Source organism: Rhinolophus hipposideros, assembly GCF_964194185.1.
Source record: "Rhinolophus hipposideros genome assembly, chromosome: 16".
In the NCBI taxonomy this organism is placed as follows: domain Eukaryota; kingdom Metazoa; phylum Chordata; class Mammalia; order Chiroptera; family Rhinolophidae; genus Rhinolophus; species Rhinolophus hipposideros.
The window spans coordinates 30,242,165-30,260,363 of NC_138062.1; the positions used below are offsets into that span (position 1 = coordinate 30,242,165).

At 38.9% G+C, this 18,199-nt stretch overlaps 1 protein-coding gene across 2 annotated transcripts in view; it reads right to left on the reverse strand.

Annotated features, from left to right (window-relative positions):
- The window catches only part of KIF13B (kinesin family member 13B), a 168,513-nt gene extending 150,889 nt beyond the window's left edge, over nucleotides 1-17,624 (reverse strand). The window contains exons 1-2 of one of the 2 annotated variants that reach the window (XM_081076318.1): nucleotides 17,491-17,624; nucleotides 873-966 (exon numbers count right to left, since the gene is read on the reverse strand). In XM_081076318.1, the coding sequence (XP_080932444.1) occupies nucleotides 873-966; nucleotides 17,491-17,545 (149 nt within the window). In that variant the 5' untranslated portion in view covers nucleotides 17,546-17,624. The remainder of the gene's footprint in view (nucleotides 1-872; nucleotides 967-17,490) is intronic. The other variant, XM_081076317.1, reaches the window with a different exon arrangement.
- Between the last annotated feature and the right edge of the window lie 575 nt (nucleotides 17,625-18,199).

Consider the following 18,199-nt stretch of genomic DNA (forward strand, 5'->3'; position numbering starts at 1 on the left):
TAAAAAAGCCAGTCTTTTCCCAATTGGACCCATTCTCTAAAATGCCAGCTGACAACTTTTCCTAATCCACTTCCTCAATCACAATATTCAAAAACTATCAAAGGTGACATCTTACTGATCAAAATACAGGCCAAATTTCCTTATCTGCTTTCAAGGTCTCCTGTAATCTGATCCCATCTTATTTAATTAAATTAATTTCCCTGCACTTACTGAGAAAAGCCAAATTAATCTCTTCCTTCTCCAAATTCACTTTCTCTACATCTTCTTGCCCTCCCTCTAGCCCATACTATCATCCAAACCCCAAAGAGATGCGAAAGTTTTCATCCTCAATGCCAACAGAGTCTCTTCCCTGTAAGACCTGATGATCTCCTGGAGAACTGCAATGAATGAACAATTCAAAACAACATACAATGACTGAATTAGTAGTGCTTACAGCTTACAGGAATTTAAAGAATCACTGAGGGCTGAGAAATGCCAGCAGGAAGAAGGTAGCACTTGACATGGGCTGACCGACACACAGGATTCGAACTGGCAGAAATAAAAACAACCTAAGCTGAGGAACAACCTAAAGGCCGTCCTTCTACCCCACTTCTTCCCATTTAGATCTTACTTAATCCTCCTGCCAGTACCGTCTCCTTCAAGAAGCCTTCCTCGGTTACTTCACCATCTCTTCTCTGAGCTTCTAATACTATCTAAAAAACTCACTCTGGCTTTTGGTCATTCCATATTATAGACCTCATCTCTTCAACTTGACAGCAATATGTCTCTACATAGTAAGCATTCACTGTTTGCTAAGATGAACTCAATTGAGCGGCCACTGCTGCTTTCAGTCATTCAAAACCCACTGATCATAACACTGTTTCTTAACTTACCGGGCATCACCTTTGGAAAGGTTAGTATTTACAGGATTAAGGATAACTCTGTTTGCATCTACCTCCACCACGCATTTGGTATGCAAGTCGGTTTCTGCAGATAAAAAAAGGAAAAATAGTCATTTTTTTTTAAAGTAATTTACTTCAGAAAAACCATTTGACAAAAATCCAACACTCTTTCATGATAAACACACTCAACAAACTAAGACTAGAAGGGGACTTCTTCAACCTGGTAAAGGGCATCTCCAAAAACCTGCAGCTAACATCATGGCTTACTCTCTAACAATAACACAAGGATACAGTGGAATATTACTCTGCCATAAGAAAAGATGAAATACTGCCATTTGCGACAACGTGGATGGATCTTGAGATTATCATGCTAAGCGAAATAAGTCAGACAGAAAAAGTCGAGAACCATATGACTTTACTCACATGTGGGATGGAAAACTGAAAGCAACAAATGAACAAGACAAACAAACAAACAAAAACTCATAGACACAGACATCAGTTTAGTGGTCACCAAAGTGTAAAGGGGATAGGGGATGACAGGAGAGGGTAAAGGGGCTCAAATATATGGTGACAGAGATTTGACTTTGGGTGGTGAACACACAATGCAATAGACAGATGATGTATTATAGAATTGTACACTTGAAACATATAATTTCATTAGCCAATATTACCCCAATAAATTTAATAAAAATTGTTTTAAAAAAGGAATAAGGATATCTACTACTGCAACTTCTATTCAACACTGTACTAGAGGTCTTGGTCAGGGCAGTTAGACAATTAAACAAACAAAAGGCATACAGATTAGAAAGAAAGAAGTAAAACGATCTCTACTTGCAGATGATATAATCTTGTGTATAGAAAATCCTAAGGACTCCAGTAAAAGACTACTAGAATAAACAAGTTCTGCAAAGTTGTAAGATACAAAATCAATATACAAAATCACTTGTTTCTATACACCAGCAATGAAAAATCCAGAAACAACATTAAGAAAATAATTTCATTTATAATAGCATCAAAAAGAAGTAAACACTAAGGAATAAATTCCAAAGAAGTGCAAGACACATATACTGAGAATTCAAAACATTGATGAAAGAAATTAAAGACTTAAACAAATGGAAAGACATCTTATGTTCATGAATTGAAACACTTAACACTTAAAGATGGTAATACTCCCCAAATTCGTCTACAGGATTGAAGGCAATCCTTATTAAAATGCCAGCTGGCTTTTCCTTTTTTCAAAAATTAACAAGCTGATCCTAAAATCTATATGGAAATGCAGAGATCCAGAATAGCCAAAACAACCTTGAAGAACAAAAACAAAGTAAAAAGGCTACACTCACCAATTTCAAATTAGCTACAAAACTACAGTAATCAAGACAGTGTGGTACTAACATAAGAATAGAAGGACAGACAGATCAATGGAACAGAGAGTCTAGAAACATACTGTCACATTTATGGGCAAATGATTTTGACAATGGTACCAAGACAATCCAACAGGAAAAGTATAGTCTTTTCGTTTTCTTTTTCTTTTTTTTGGGGGGGGTGGGGGAAGGGAACAGGACTTTATTGGGGAACAGTGTGTATTTCCAGGACTTTTTCCAAGTTGTTGTCCTTCCACCGTTAGTTGTGGAGGACGCAGCTCATCTCCAGGTCCAGTTGCCGTTGTTAGTTGCAGGGGACGCAGCCCACCATCCCTTGAGGGAGTCGATCCAGCAACCTTGTGGTTGAGAGGACGCGCTCCAACCAACTGAGCCATCTGGTACTGGCCCATGTGGGAATCGAACATGCAGCCTTTGGCGTTAGGAGCATGGAGCTCCAACCACCTGAGCCACCGGGCCAGGCCAGGTATAGTCTTTTCAACAAATGGTGCTGGACAACTAGATATCCACATGCTACAGAATAAAGTCAGACCCCTTCCTAACACCATACACAAAAATTAACTCCAATAGATCACAGACATAAACGTAAGAGCTAAATCTGTTAAACTCTTTGAAGAAAACAGAAGGGTAAATCCATATGACTTAGAGTTAGGTGATGGTTTCTTAGACACCAAAAGCACAAGCAACAAAAGAAAAAAACATAAATTGGACCACATCAAAATGAAAAACTTTCGTGCTTCAAAGGACGCCATCAAGACAGTAAAAAGACAACCCACAGATTCAACAAGCCATCTGTAAATCATATATCTAATAAGGGACTTGCATCAGAAAATATAAAGAACTCTTACAACTCAATAATAAAAATATATGGTGACGGAAGGAGAACTGACTCTGCGTGGTGAACACACAATGTGAGATATAGATGACATATTACAAAATTGTGCACCTGAAACCTATGTAACTTTACTAACCATTGTCAACCCAATAAACGTTAATTTAAAAATATACATAATAACAATAATAAAAAGACAAACAACGCACTTTTTAAATGGGCAAAGGATATGAATAGACATCTCTCCAAAAAAAGATACAAAAACGGCCAAGAAGCACAAGAAAAGATACGCAACCATCATCAGACACTGGGGAAATGCAAATCAAAACCACAATGAGATACCACTTCACACTCACTAGCATAACTATAATAAATAGAAGACAGATAATAACAAGTATTGGCAAGGATGTGGGGCAATTGGAACCTTCACTCATAACTGGTGGGAATACAATGGTGCAGTCTAGCAGCTCCTCAAAGGTTAAACATAGAGTTAGCGTACGACCCAGCGATTCCCACTCCTAGATATATAGCCAAGAGAAATGATACCCCATGTCCACTCAAAAGCTTGTACTAAATGTTCATAACAATATTATCTGGCTATTCATTATTCATGATAGCCAAAAAATGAAAACAAACCAAATGTCCATCAAATAATGAATGAATGAACGTACTACAACATGGATGAAAGTTACGCTAAGTCAAAGAAGCCAATCACAAAGGACTACCACATATTATATGATTCCACTTATTTCAAATGTCTAAAATAGGAAAATAGAGAAAGCAAATAGACTACTTATTGCCTAGGGCTGGGGCAATAACTAGTGACTGCTAGTGGATACGGTTTTTATTGGGGTAATGAAGATGTACTAAAATTGTGCTGATATTTGCACAACTGCGTGAGCATAATAAAAACCACTCAATTGGTCAAATTGTATGATATGTACATTATATTTCAATAAAGCTTTTTTTAAAGTATAGGCCACATCATATTTATGTTCTCGTATTTTTATATTCTTATATTTTTCAGACCCAAAGTATAAAACTGTTACTGTTTGCCTTATCTCTACTACCCAAAGATATGCTCTTAAGAAAAAGCTGTACTCCACTGGACTCTCTGTATTTCCCAAAGAACCTTGGCCAAAGTCAATGTCGTGTTCATTATAACTTTAAAGTATTTCCACTGCCAGTAAAGATAACTTCTCTTTTTGTTTTAATTTATATAACTGAAACAAATGAGAAAAAAAAAAACCCTGTGCCTGCCACAACTCTGCTTTTCTCATATCAGTTATTCTACATTGGTTCTCAAAGACATAACCTAGAAGTACAAAAAAATTAGTGGTCTTTTTTTTTTTTAGCCAATGCATTTTTTCTGGCAAAGAGAACTGAAAGGAAAACATCAGAGCTATGTTTCACCTGGGTGTGGAAGACTAACCGCCAAAAAGGCTTATGGTTCCACTGCAATCAGCTAGCATTAACATCTATTTCTAATGCTTTGTGTTTAAATCCGCTCTAGACTATCACAGAAATGCTGCAAGAAAGTGTCAGCCACACTGCAGAAACGTGTCAAATGTACAATTGTGCTTCTTTTCCTTAGGCTCAGAGCTCAAGAACATTTGCTTTGTTAAAACTAATGGTCTCTGACCATGCTGTATTGGCTGGCCCCTTACAGTCAAATCTGTATTATATACAAATGCATTATCAGCTCCCCGGAAACTGCACTATGACTCAGAATATACTATCTCACCACAAAGTTGGTCATTAGTTTCTTGCAAGAACGTCTGGTCTGAGCAGAGGAGCTGCATGTATAGACCTGTATGCAGAATACACATATAGAATATATGCCTGAAAGAGTGTAACTCAAAATATTCCCCATCACCAGCAGTGCTTTGCCTTCCTTTCAAATGATCTTGAATTGAGACAGATCCCAACATTTTCCTCAACACTTGCATGCTTTTTCCCTATCCTCTTCACAGGTCCTCCCGCCTCCCCTTTGTGACTTCATTAGATACAACTAATAATTATTTGGAAGCATTAAATTTCATGATAAAGCAACCAATCCCTGGAAAATCCTACGTAATGCAAAGAGTCACCTGATACTATTAACAATATGTCCAACCTAAACTCATTTTGTGGTAAAGAGTGCAACGCTTAACAAATGTCCCTACATGTAACTTCCATCACAGTTGGCCTTTAAAATATCAACAACTGTCTTCACTTCTTTATTAGCTCAGTTTTTATTATCAAACAGAATTCCCACCCCGACTCTGTTGATGGATACATATATATTAAGAGAAGGCTTTTCACAAGACTGTTTAGAATATGGGTGGAACATCTAGGAAATACACCCAAACAAATAAATCAGTGAGATTTGCAGCGTTTCAGGGTCAGGTATATGAAAAGCATTTTCATATAAAATACTATATAGCTAGTGTACCATCAAAAGTTACTAGTTGGTTGAACTAAATTATAGTGCTCTAAGAGTCTAAATATGACACTTTCTCCATAGAAAACTTCTTGCTCTATATGGTTTAGAAAGCAAAGCAGTGATTTAACAGCAGTAACAAATTTAGGCTTTCAATGTAATTTGAATTTTAAAAATTTGTTTTAATTTTAAAAACCACCAAAAATCCGAAAGATAAACATCTTCCTCTTCATTTGGAACAATACTTAGATTAACAAGATAAGGGCCTAGCTGCTGCGCACTGTCTCTGCAAAACTAGCACTGACGTGCACCCATAGTCACTGCAGCCGTTTTCACAATAGCAGAAAGGTGGAAGGAACCCAACTGAGCACTGGTGAATGAATGGATCAACAAAATGTGGTATATACATTTAACAGAATATTATTCAACCTTAAAAAGGAACGAACTTCTGGTAAATACAGATGAACCTTGAAGATACTATTAAGTATAATAAGCAAGCACAAAAGGACAAATGTTGTACAATTCCACTAATATGAGGTGCCTAGAGGAGTCAGATTCATAGAGATAGAAAGCTGGACGGTGGTTGCCATGGGCTGGGCTAAAGGGGCAGTGGGGAGTTAATGATTCATGGGTACAGAGTTTCACTTTCGCAAAGCAAAAAAATTCTAGAGAAGGTGGTGATGTTTGCACAACAATATAAATGTACTTAATTCCAGTGAACTGTACACTTAAAAATGGTTTAACATGGTCAATTTGATGCTACGTACACTTTACCACAATGAAAAACAGCAACAAATATTCATCATTATTATAATAAGTAACACATGGATACCAGTTTATTCCTAGTGAAGCCTAAAATAATGAGATTGGGATTTAATTAGTACAATGTCTGGAAACCAATAAAAAACCAGAATGATCTTAAAGTTGAGTACTGTAAGTTTATGTCATGACTAATCAAGCTGTATTTATAGTACTCAGAACCATGAATGCTTTGATGTATCCACGAGTTCTTAAAACAAAGAAAAATTTATTCCACTAACATTAAAGATCCCATATTGTTTTCCAAACAGGATCCCTTTCTAGGTCAATTCCTCAAGTTGAGTATTAAAATATCTGCAGCTGACATTTCAGCTTATTCAGCCAGCAAATTAGTCACCTTCTAAAGTGAACAATAATTTGAAACACGTCTTTCTTCAATGCATAAATCAGCTGTGCCTCATTCTCCAATGACATCATAGTAAAAGACGGGAGGGGCCTGGGAGACTCCCTTTACACAACTTAGGTTCCATCGGGGGACAAGCATCATTCTCAAAGAGGACAAAATAATTCTGAAATGCCTATTTAGTAATCTAGAAAATTAATAATTGTTTTCAAACCAAAGCTACTACCTAGAAATATAAATGTACCTCCCTTTATCTACCAGTCACATTCCTAAAAAGCTGTCACTTACTCTTAAAATTCATGAGAATCCATTTTTTAAATGAAGATAAATTATTTGTAAGATTCACATTTTAATTAAATTGCAAACTTTGGATGCTATACTCATATATGGTTGGATTTTCAACTGTGTTACAGGCCTAACACTTTTACACGTCTACGTATGTTCATACAACTAAAATATTCATCCCTAATAATTAAAGTATAAAGGATTTGTTGTAACAGTTGGACTGTCATATTCTTAGCAGCAGAACAGAGAATATGATTTACACTTCTTTACTATATTTAAAGGTTGCTTTGGATCCCCTTAAGGCCCACTGAGCCAGGAAGAAAAAAAAATTATGTGATGCCACATAGGTACAAAGCAAATTGGTCATTTGGTTTCTAGTAAGTGATACATAAAATACCCTAATAACCTACTTTTATGTTTTTACCAGTGAATATGCAAATGTATTCAATAAATTAAGGATAAAAATGTAACTAAACATATCATATAGTTATTCTAAAGAAAAGGAAGGAATGAAGGAAGATCCAAGACAGGATGTCTGATAAGGGGAAGAGAAGTTATAGTACGAGAATAATTAAAATAATCTTATATGGCCCAAAACATAACGTGTACATTCAAGAAACTAATCAACTTTACAGGGGTAGGAAATAGGTGTTTAAAAACTTATGAGGCAAAACCAGAAGAGCCAAACAGTCTTGAAAAAGAACAAAGCAGAAAGACTACACTCACCAATTTCAAACTTACTACAAAGCTACAGTAATCAAGACAGTGTGGTACTGACAAAAGGACAGACACATAAATCAATGGAATAGAATTGAGAATCCAGAAATATACTGTCACATTTATCGTCAATTGATTTTCAACAAGAGTGCTAAGCCAATGCACTGGGGAAAGTATAGTCTTTTCAACAAATGGTGCTGGGACAACTAAATCTCCAGGTGCAAAAAAATAAAATTGGACCTCTACCTCAACATCACATTCAAAAATTAATTCCCAATGGATCAAAGACCTAAATGTAAGAGCTCAACTTATAAAACCCTTAGAAGAAAGCATAAGCATAAATCCATGTGACCTTGTGTTAGGTAATGGTTTCTTAGATATGAAAAGCACAAGCAACAGAAGAAAAAATAGATAAATTGGACCACATCAAAACGAAAACTTTTGTGCTTCAAAGAACATCATTAAGAGAATGAAAAGGCAACCCACAAAAATCAAAAAAAATCTTTGCAAATCATATATCTGATATGGGACTGGTACCTAAAATATATGAAGAACTCTTACAACTCAATAATAAAAAAAGACAACCCAATTTTAAAAATAAGAACAGAGTTTGAGTAGAGATTTCTCCAAAAATATACAAGTGGCCAATAAGCACATGAAATGATTCTCAACATTAGACATCGGGGAAAAGCAAATCAAAACCACAATGAAATACCACTTTGCACCCAGTAGGATGGCAATAATCAAAAAGAAGGACAACAGCAAGTGTTGGCATGGACATGGAGAAATTGGAACCTTCAAACATTATTGGTGGGAATGTAAAATGGTGCAGTCACTTTAGAAAACAATTTAACAGTTCCTCAAAAATTATATGACCCAGCAATTCCACTCCTACGGATATATATACCCAAGAGAAATGAAAATATACAACCACACAAAAACGTAGGGACAAATGTTCACAGGAGTATCACTCATAATAACCAAAAGGTGGAAACAAGCCAAATGCCCATCAACTGATGAATGGGCAAACAAAATATGGCATATCCATAACACAATTTATTCAGCTTTAAAAAGGGATAAAGCTATTGATTCATGCTACAGCATGGATAAACCCAGAACACATTATGCCAAATGAAAGAAGTCAGGTACAAAGTCTACATATTATACTCGTATGATTTCATTTCTAGGAAATGTCCAGAATAGGCAAATCCACAGAGATAAGTAGATTAGTGCTTGCCAGGGGCTGGGGGGAAGTGGGAGAGTATGGGAGTAGGGGGTGGATGAGAGTGAGTGCTAATGGGAGAGAGTATCTCCTTGGGATGACAAAAATGTTCTGGAATTGCATAGTGGTGACGGTTGCACAACTCTGCAAATACTCTAAAAGCCACTGAATTGTACACTTTTGATGTATGAATTATAGCTCTAAAAAAAATACTTAGAAGGAATGACCCCACTGTCCTCCATAGATATAAAATATGGTTAGAGTCCTTCAACCGCATTTCTAAACATTCACTACTCTGAGGATCTCAGCCAACCCAATTCTTCTTACTCTTAATTAATAACCTCACATTCTACCTCATCAAGGAAATTAAGCACTCCAGGGCTTTCCCATTATATAATTATCCTCTTCCTCCCATATTTCAAAAATTTCTCTATTATTGTCTCCTTCTTTCTGTTTATAACAAGGTTCAAACATTTCCCAGACTTAAAAAAAAGACCCGTTCCTAATTACACCTCTGGATAACACTTTTTGTGTGTTTGTTTAGGGAACAGTGAAGATTTCTTTTGAGTTTTTAGAGTTCACTGTTGGTGTGTGTGCCTGACCACTGTGCTGTACTCCTGAAACTGAAGTAGAATAATATTGGATGTCAACTATAATTATATATATATACATATGGTCACAGGATGTGGAGTACAGCATAGGGAAGACAGGCAAGGGATACCACTCGTTACCCTTCCCTTTTACATGGAGCTGCATGCAGGAATATTCACGTACACTCACTGCCTTCATACCGGCATGCCCTCTTATTTCTCAGCTCACTACCAAAACACCAACACTGATTCAGTCAGTCCGTCATTATTATTCTTCTGAAAATTGCCACTGACTGCCATGATCTCAAATCCACTGAACACAATTCAGGATGATCATACACACCATTCCTGTGATATGTGACAACTGACCACTCACTTTTTGATACATTTTTCCTCCAGGCTTCACATTACTTTCTTTCACCTGCTTTTCTTTATGTCTCTTTTCTTGGCCTCTGTGACTTCCTCCTTCCAAATTAAGAACACACCTTAATTTGGTCTTTTATCTTCTAAATATAGAAGATATAGTCATGACTCCCAAATCTACCTGTATCTCCAGTCCCTTAGCTTCAGATTCATTTATACAACAGCCTTCTGGATCCATCCGTTTGGCTGTACTTCAGACACTGAAAACACAACAAGGCTGTTGAGTTTCGTTTAGGCATGCACTCTATCTTATTCACAGCTATAGGTACGGTGTATGACACATGATAAGCACTGCCTAAATCCTGCTGAATGTCCAAGAACAGAACTCATCGTTTCCCACATCACCACCCTGAAAACCTGCTTCTCCTATACTTCTGGTCTCCGTTAATGACCAAGCATCCATTCGCTTAGCCATCTAAATCAGAAGTTTGTGGTCTTCCTGTATTTTCTAAACGTCCGTTGCTTTTAATACCATCTTGACACATTCTTGCTGGATAAATCCAGCATGCAAGGCCATAAATGCTCATTACCCAGCCCACCTCTCAGAAATGTGTTTGCAGCCAGCAAACCTTGAGGAACTAGGGCTTCCTTCAAGACAAAGAGCAGGCTTGCTGACCACTTTCAAGCAAAGGAGTCCCCAAGCTCAGTGTTCCTCAGATGCAACACAAAGCTTGCAGAGCCTCCACCTGGACTCATCCACGTGCCCCTGTAGGACCTGCAGGAGAGAGAAACTGCTCGCGCTGCTGCCTGTGCCACGAGCAGTAAGTCCTCTGACCCACAAGTCCCGGGTCTTCTACCAGCAGCCATGAAACAGTAGCAAGCTCATTTATCATTAGTTTGTGGGCAAGCTAAGAACTCGGACAGCAGGAAGTATCCGTATAATTTACTGATATGTTTAGATTAATTTACCTTTCTGAGCATCACTCTGACAGTGCCACTGTTCTATTAAAACACCTACGATCACCCACCGTACTCCTCAGACTGTGTCTGAGATCCTTCTTACTCGGTCTGTACCTCCCCTAAACAATTTCATATCCCTAAACCTCTCTACTTCTGTAAGGCCAACTTCAATCACTCTTCCGATCTCTCCCTCCCTACACTCTTCTAGCTTGTCCAAGAAAGCATAGAATTTGATGCTGGGGTTCTGGAGTTGAACTGCCTAGGTGCCAAGTACCAGTTCCTCCACTTCATACCCCATTTTCCCGAAAAGAAAACCTAGCCAGACAATCCACTCTAATGCATCTTTTGGAGCAAAAATTAATAAAAGACCAGGTATTATATTATATTATATCATATTATATTACACCTGGTCTTATACTATAGTAAAATACGACCGGGTCTTATATTAATTTTGCTCCAAAAGACGCATTAGAGCTGATGGTCCCGCTAAGTCTTATTTTCGGGCAAACACGGTAGTTAGATGATGTGCGGCAAGTCGCTATACTTGTCTAAACTCCCACTTTCTCATCTGTAAAATAGAGTTACAGTATAAATGCTTCCTAGCCCTGTTGTGAAGATTAACTCAAATAATCTAGTTCAGTGCTTGGGACTCTGTCAGCATACAGCAACCTTTCAATAACTGTAAATTATACAGATACTTCCTGCTGTCCGAATTCTTACAGCTAACTTCCTTTCTTGCAAACGTCTTGCTAATTCCTACATCCACTTGCTAATTCCGACCACTCCTGTTGTGCACATCCCACAGACTGGTTAGCTTCACACACTTCCTCCAGATTACACCGTTCATCTTTGCCAAGTTTGTTGAAGAACAAGCTCTGAACACAAGGAGACCTGATCAGGGAGCATAAAGATCAATAATAAATCCATGTCCACTCGATGAACAGCTCGATGCGTCTGCTTAATGAACAGTTTTGTCAATGTTTTTCCATCTTCAAAACTTAAGCACTAGAACAGTGAAACGTTAGTCACTGTTTTATGGAGGTGGGGGCAGGGGAGGTAAAAACGTAAATACCAAGTCAAACAAATTTTTATTTTATTTTATAAACTTGTGCTTTCTTCTCCAAAAGCCTCTGGCCTTCTGTGTAGGAATTTCAGTCACTGAGCTGACAGGAGAAACAAAACAATGTTGTAATAGATGTGTGTCTTATTTCTATTAGCATATCAAGCAGATGCCAGCAAAACAAGTATCTTCTGTTTTAGAAAACATGTCAGAAATTTCCATCCACAATCATCCTTAACTCCAACATCAGTTCTAAGAAGGCCAAAGAACTACTACTGAACTCAGAGTCAAAAACACCTTCCTGTTTCAAACAGATTCTCCTGTCCTACCACCCCTTCATGTCCTAAGAATTACCTGTTTCTTCACTGACTGCTAGGGCCTTCTAAGCTTCCTCCTACTTCCTCAGTTTCACCTTGCCTTTTTTTTTTTCAATCACTGCTGACATACAATATTATATTAGTTTCAGGTGTATAACACAGTGATTAGACATTTATATAACTTATGAAGTGATCACCCCCGTGAGTCTAGTACCCACCTGACACCGTAGTTATTACAATATTATTAACTGTATTGACTATGCTGTTCTTTACATCCCTGAGACTATTTGTATAACTGCCAATTTGTACTTCTTAATCCCTTCACCTTTTTTCACCCAGCTCCCCAAACCCCTTCCATCTGGCAACCATCCGTTTGTTCTCTTTAAGCTTGATTCTGTTTTGTTCATTTATTTTGTTTCTTAGATTCCACATGTAAGTGAAATCATGTGGTATTTGTCTTTCTCTAACTTATTTGAAAAGGGGACCCTCATATGCTGTGAGTGGGGTTGTAAATTGGTGCAGCCACTACAGAAAACAGTATGGAGGTTCCTCAGAAAATTAAAAATAGAACTACCATATGATTCAGCAATTCTACTTCTGGGTATTTATCCGAAGATATCCAAAACACTAATTTAAAAAAATATATGCATCTCTAGATTCTAAAAAGCTAAATTAGAGCACATGGACCAGTCACCCTAAACCTAGACTTCTGGGCCTAGCTAGCATGTGGGTTCCCTGCAATTTCACCCTGCCTTTCTAATTTCATTCTTCCTTAATCAACTTCACAAAACCTACCTTTCTGGCAGGCAGGCTGAGCTTGACTCTGCTGCCTAAACTTGCCTAGCTCATTCCCATCTCTGTGCCTTTGCATTCGGGCCATACTTCCTCCTCAAAGAACCAATGCTCTCCCCTCCTCTCCTCTCCTACCTTGCACTCATTCCACTCAAGGCATCCCCCCAGAGAAGCCCTCCCTAATCACCTGGCTTCCAGGGACCTCTCACTCCTCTGAATTCCTGTAGTTCCCTATCATCCACCTGGCACTTAGTCACTCACCTGACAATCTGCTATAGTGTTTACTTTTTAATCTTATCTTTTTGCATGACAGTCATTTCCTTACGATCATGAACTATAAAGCACACTTTTAAAAAAGTGAAAGCTGAGGGTAAGGGGGATCAAATATATGGTGATGGAAGGAGAGCTGACTCTGGGTGGTGAACACACAATGGGATTTGTTGATGGTGTAATACGGAATTGTACACCTGAAATTATGTAATTTCATTAACAATTGTCACCCCAATAAATAAATTTAAAAAAAAAAAAGAAAATATTGGGAAATTAAACAATATACCTCTAAATAAACCATGGGTCACAGAAGGAAAAAAAAAAAAAAAAAGTGAAAGCTACAATACTAGGCGACACTAAGAATTTTAGGACATAAAATTATCAACAAGACCAATCAATCTCATTTTCTCATGTTTTTTTTTAGCCCTTGTCCATCCCTCTTTACATTTTTATATAAAAATAATCCTACGAGTAGACTGAATAGTAGTAGATGACTACAACAGTAGATTCCATAGAGTTACACATACCATTTTGCATTCTGCTTTTACTTCTAACATAGAAAAGTCTTCCTTATTAAATGGTTTTGATTTTCATCATTTTTAATAGCTATATAACAATCTTTCCACTGAGATGCTAGACAGTGATTTACTTAAGCACTGACTTCTATTACCCATCACGTTCTTCTTTGACTTTCTTTGTGTCTTCCACTGCATCAGGTACTGTAAAATACAAAGTAAACCTGAGAAATGCCTGTTGAAATAAATTTATTGTACACACTTCTTAACACCTGCAATAACCCATTTCACTGCTTTTCTCTCCAGCTAAATTTCTAGTGTAATTTCCGGTTCTACCACCTCAGGATAGGTAGATAGCAAAGGTGTTTTCCAAACACTTTATATATAGAGAGAGATTTATTTATTTTGGTAGTTGATCTTACACATATTTAAACACGGGAAGCCCCTTGAGGAAAAGCAAAAAGATCCCATAATATCTAATATCTAAGCTAGACACTTGGCAGGCACTCAATAAATATGAAATATTTTTTAAACCACCTAAAGTTATAAAACATCAAATTCCTGAACAGGAGAGTGTCATTGATCTAGCTAGTTCCATTCTTTATGCTTGCAAAACTTTCAGCTCATTTAATAATTAGATTGATTAATAATGTATGAATGGGTGTTCTTTACAGTAAGTATATTGAAGAACACAAACAGAGTTACCTGGTAAGTTGTACAAGTCTGAAAGATAACGTGAAAGACAAACAGTATTTGCAAACAGAACTTCAAGAGCTCATGACAAAACAAGTTTATCCCTTTTTCTTTGGCTTAAGTTCATATTTCAGATGAACAAAAGCAAAATTAAAACTATGTAAAATTACATATTTATGTGAACACAAAGTAGAATGGAAATAAGAAAACGAGAGTATGAACTGTCAAGATGGAAGGATGTGAGAGACATTTTCCTTTTTAATTTTTGTTTTGTTAGTATAATGTTAAAATATGTAACAAGAAAAACATTCCTGACAAAAGCATATTCATTAGCCATTACATCTCATGCTATTATTGAATTAAGGCCTAATGCTTAATGTTCAAATAACATTTCTAAAACCCACATATAAGTTAGCAAAAAAGACTGAACTGCTCTTACTTGCAGGATACACATGAAATAATAAACCAACTAACTACCTTAACACTTAAGCATGGTCAGATACTGAATCACATGCAGAACGTAATGGTACGCTAGAAGCTTCTTGCAAACTTCAGATTTTCCTCAAAAAGTAGTTAATGTGAGTCCAAATATCAGAATCTATACAGGAAAACTACGTCATCCTACTAGTAACCCGTTCTCATTCTTATTTGTGAAGAGTGATTTCTGAGGCTGATTTCTGCATTAGTATGCTAAGAGAGAAACAATTATGACTAAAGGTTTACTATCTGTCATAATTATATACTATTATTTAATACATTAATTTTCCCAAAAGTAATAGTTGGTCAAAGTAATATGGTTCTTTTCAAAATTACTGAAAATGAATATGGTTTTGTTTTAGCCTTTTTAAACTTCTAGATGGAAGTTTAAATATGACTGGTTTTTAGAACTTCACTACAGTATATTCCATAATAACCTCTAGATTTATGTAAACAACTACTTCCTAACAAAATATAAATAGAACCAATTTTAATTGTCTGTGATAATCCGTGAAAAAAAAAAGAAGTCAGTGTGCATTCAGGAAATACAAGGCTAGGTAAGAGATGGCACTAAATGAATGAGGCAGCGCACCACAAATAATGTACTTCTATTTATAGGATAATTGATCTATGTGTAAACCTTAATTTTAAAATGGGTTCAGCCAAAGGAACAGCTGACATCAATTCCATAGCTAAAATTATTATTCTATACATCCATCAAAACTCTGATACTGACAATGATTACAATCTAATTAATGACAATTTGTAAAAAGGGTAGTACTTCCCCCTCAAAAACTGACATCCATGGAGGTGAGGAAGAGGGGAGATAGGTCTTTTGTGGTGGTTGGTTAGCTGGCCTCTTTCTAGTACTGACATTTCCAAGTTTTTTTATGAAAAAGAAATTTTAAGAATGTGCTAAGATCATCCTTTCAGATCAAATCCCAGATCAGTTGTGTTTTACGTGGCTTTGTTTTTTAGGTTTTTCCTAATTTACTGTGATGGCAATAGACTTAAGACAAATTTAAATAAAGATGCCTGAACACTGAAGAACAGAAGCTTTTGAAAATTTTCAGAGTTCCTCTAAATTCTTTCATTTTGTCAGAGCACGGAACAGTGAGCCAAAGACGTAAGTAGTTTAAGTTCTTAGGGAAAAACTCTTCTGTGTCACCTGACAGCCTTAAGCTGACCTAGTAGGGACAGAAGGAATCACCAACTCCAACAGAAGGTCTAACTCCAAAAAAAGAGATAAACCAACTCCCAAGAGAAGGACAAACCAACAAAGAAAATGTCAACCGGTTGACCTGTATATCTCACTAAACACAAAAGCCAGCAAAGAAAAGGAAAATTGGAAAACAACTCCTAATTTCTACCGAACTTAACACTTGATTATGGACAAAGAAGTGGCAAAAAACGATTTAGAGCATGATTCTGGTACTTACAAATGCTTCTGATTAGTTAAGAGTCTTGTCAACTGAAAAGTCATCTCCTGGGATTATAATAGTGATCCCCAATAACATAACCTTGTACAGAAAGTGTTTTCAAATACATTATCTCATCTAAAGTAAGCTGCCCGGTCACGCTGCTAGTTAAGCATTAAGACCCGGACCACCTCCTCTTCGAACTGCGAGTTGGGGTTCTCTCCACTCCATTTCACTGCCTCAAGGGGATTTACCACGTACCCGGTCTATCTGCTTTCTCTACCCTCCCTGCAGAATAGAGAGAAGGTCTGAAAGATACAATTTCACAAGAATCTTGGCACTTAAACTATTTATTGTTGAGAGATGACAAATATGACTTCAAGCAAAAACAAAACTTTCTCAACAGTCGAAAGAAGCGGGGTGGGAGGGGGGGGGTAAGGGACACCTCTTTTAGGCAACTTCAAAGTATTTACAACTCTTTAGGACCGTCCAGGCTAAAGGAATATAAAGTGAAATAGCAAGACGAGGAATTTTTGCACTTGAGTGCTTTCTCAGGCGGAGTAAACCAAATTCCCTGCCATTTTTCCTGCCGCGAGCCACCCAAGTGCAGCGTTGGGGCGACCGGGCCACAGGATGGGGGCCTCGGGGTCCCTGGCTGTCCCCGCCAGGCCGGAGGGGTGAGGAGCCAAGGGGCGGGGGCCGCACTGACAGCTGGCGAGGAGACCGCGGGAAGGCGGCGAGGCACGGGCCGCGGGGCAGGAGTGGGGGAAGGAGGAAGCGAGGCGGGGGCGAGGGACACGGGCGCCCTCCTGGAAGGGCAGGGGAAGAGAGAGGGATCGAGGGCGAAAGGGCGCTGGGGCGGGGCGGGAGCGCGGCGGAAGGGGCAGCGGACCGCGACGTGGGGCCCGTGGGGCCCGTGGGGCCCCGGGACACGGTGCGGGCGAGGGGAGGGGCGTCCCGCGCAGGCGGGGCGGCGCGGGGGACCAGGTTTCGGGGTGCGCGGGCCGGCCTCCCGCCCGGATACGGATTTCAGGGCTGGGCGTCCGGACCCCACACGGCGGCCGCCGCCAAGGAAAGGGCGCACCAGGCACCTGCCGCCTCCGCCGCGGTGGCCCCGGACGGGCTCGGCTCTCACCTCTTCGGTTCATGGGCCGGATCCGGACGGCCACTTTCACTTTGGAGTCTCCCATCCTGCCGCCGCCGACACTCTCGTTCGGCTTCCGTCTGCAGCGGCCACCGGGCAACTCTTCGGGGCTGACCGGGCAGGAGGGGACTGCGGGCGGGAGGGGGCGGGGCCTGGTGGTGGGCGGGGCCTATCGATGGGGCGGGGCCGGCCCATCCCCGCTGCTTGACGGGACTTGTAGTCTCTGAAGGTGGTCGTGAGCAGGGCAGCGGATGAAGGGTTCTGGCACGAGAATTCAGTGTTTGGGTCTCAGGACCTTGTAAATGCCCCTCCGCTTTCACACCGTCCTTATTATTCTTATTCTCGTAAGCTGTCGATGAGCTGCTACCTCAACTTGAGAAAAACAGTTGAATAATTGGCACTGGAAACCCTGCAACCTCTTCAGACTCATTGCCTGCCAACTTAGGGTTTGATCCCTGGCTCAAATTATTTCCTCTGCCTCGATTGCCTTCCTCACCTGGTTTACAGACATCATCCTTCAAGACACGTCAAAAGTTACCTCCTGTGGAAGTCTTCATAGATACACAAGTTAACCCTATACCACGCACAAATTAACCCTATACCACTCCACCGCCTACCCTTCTTTCAGTCAAGACCTTGGTCTCTGGAACCAATCTGGGTTCAAATCCTGCCTCAGCACTTTCCAGCTGTGTGGCCACTT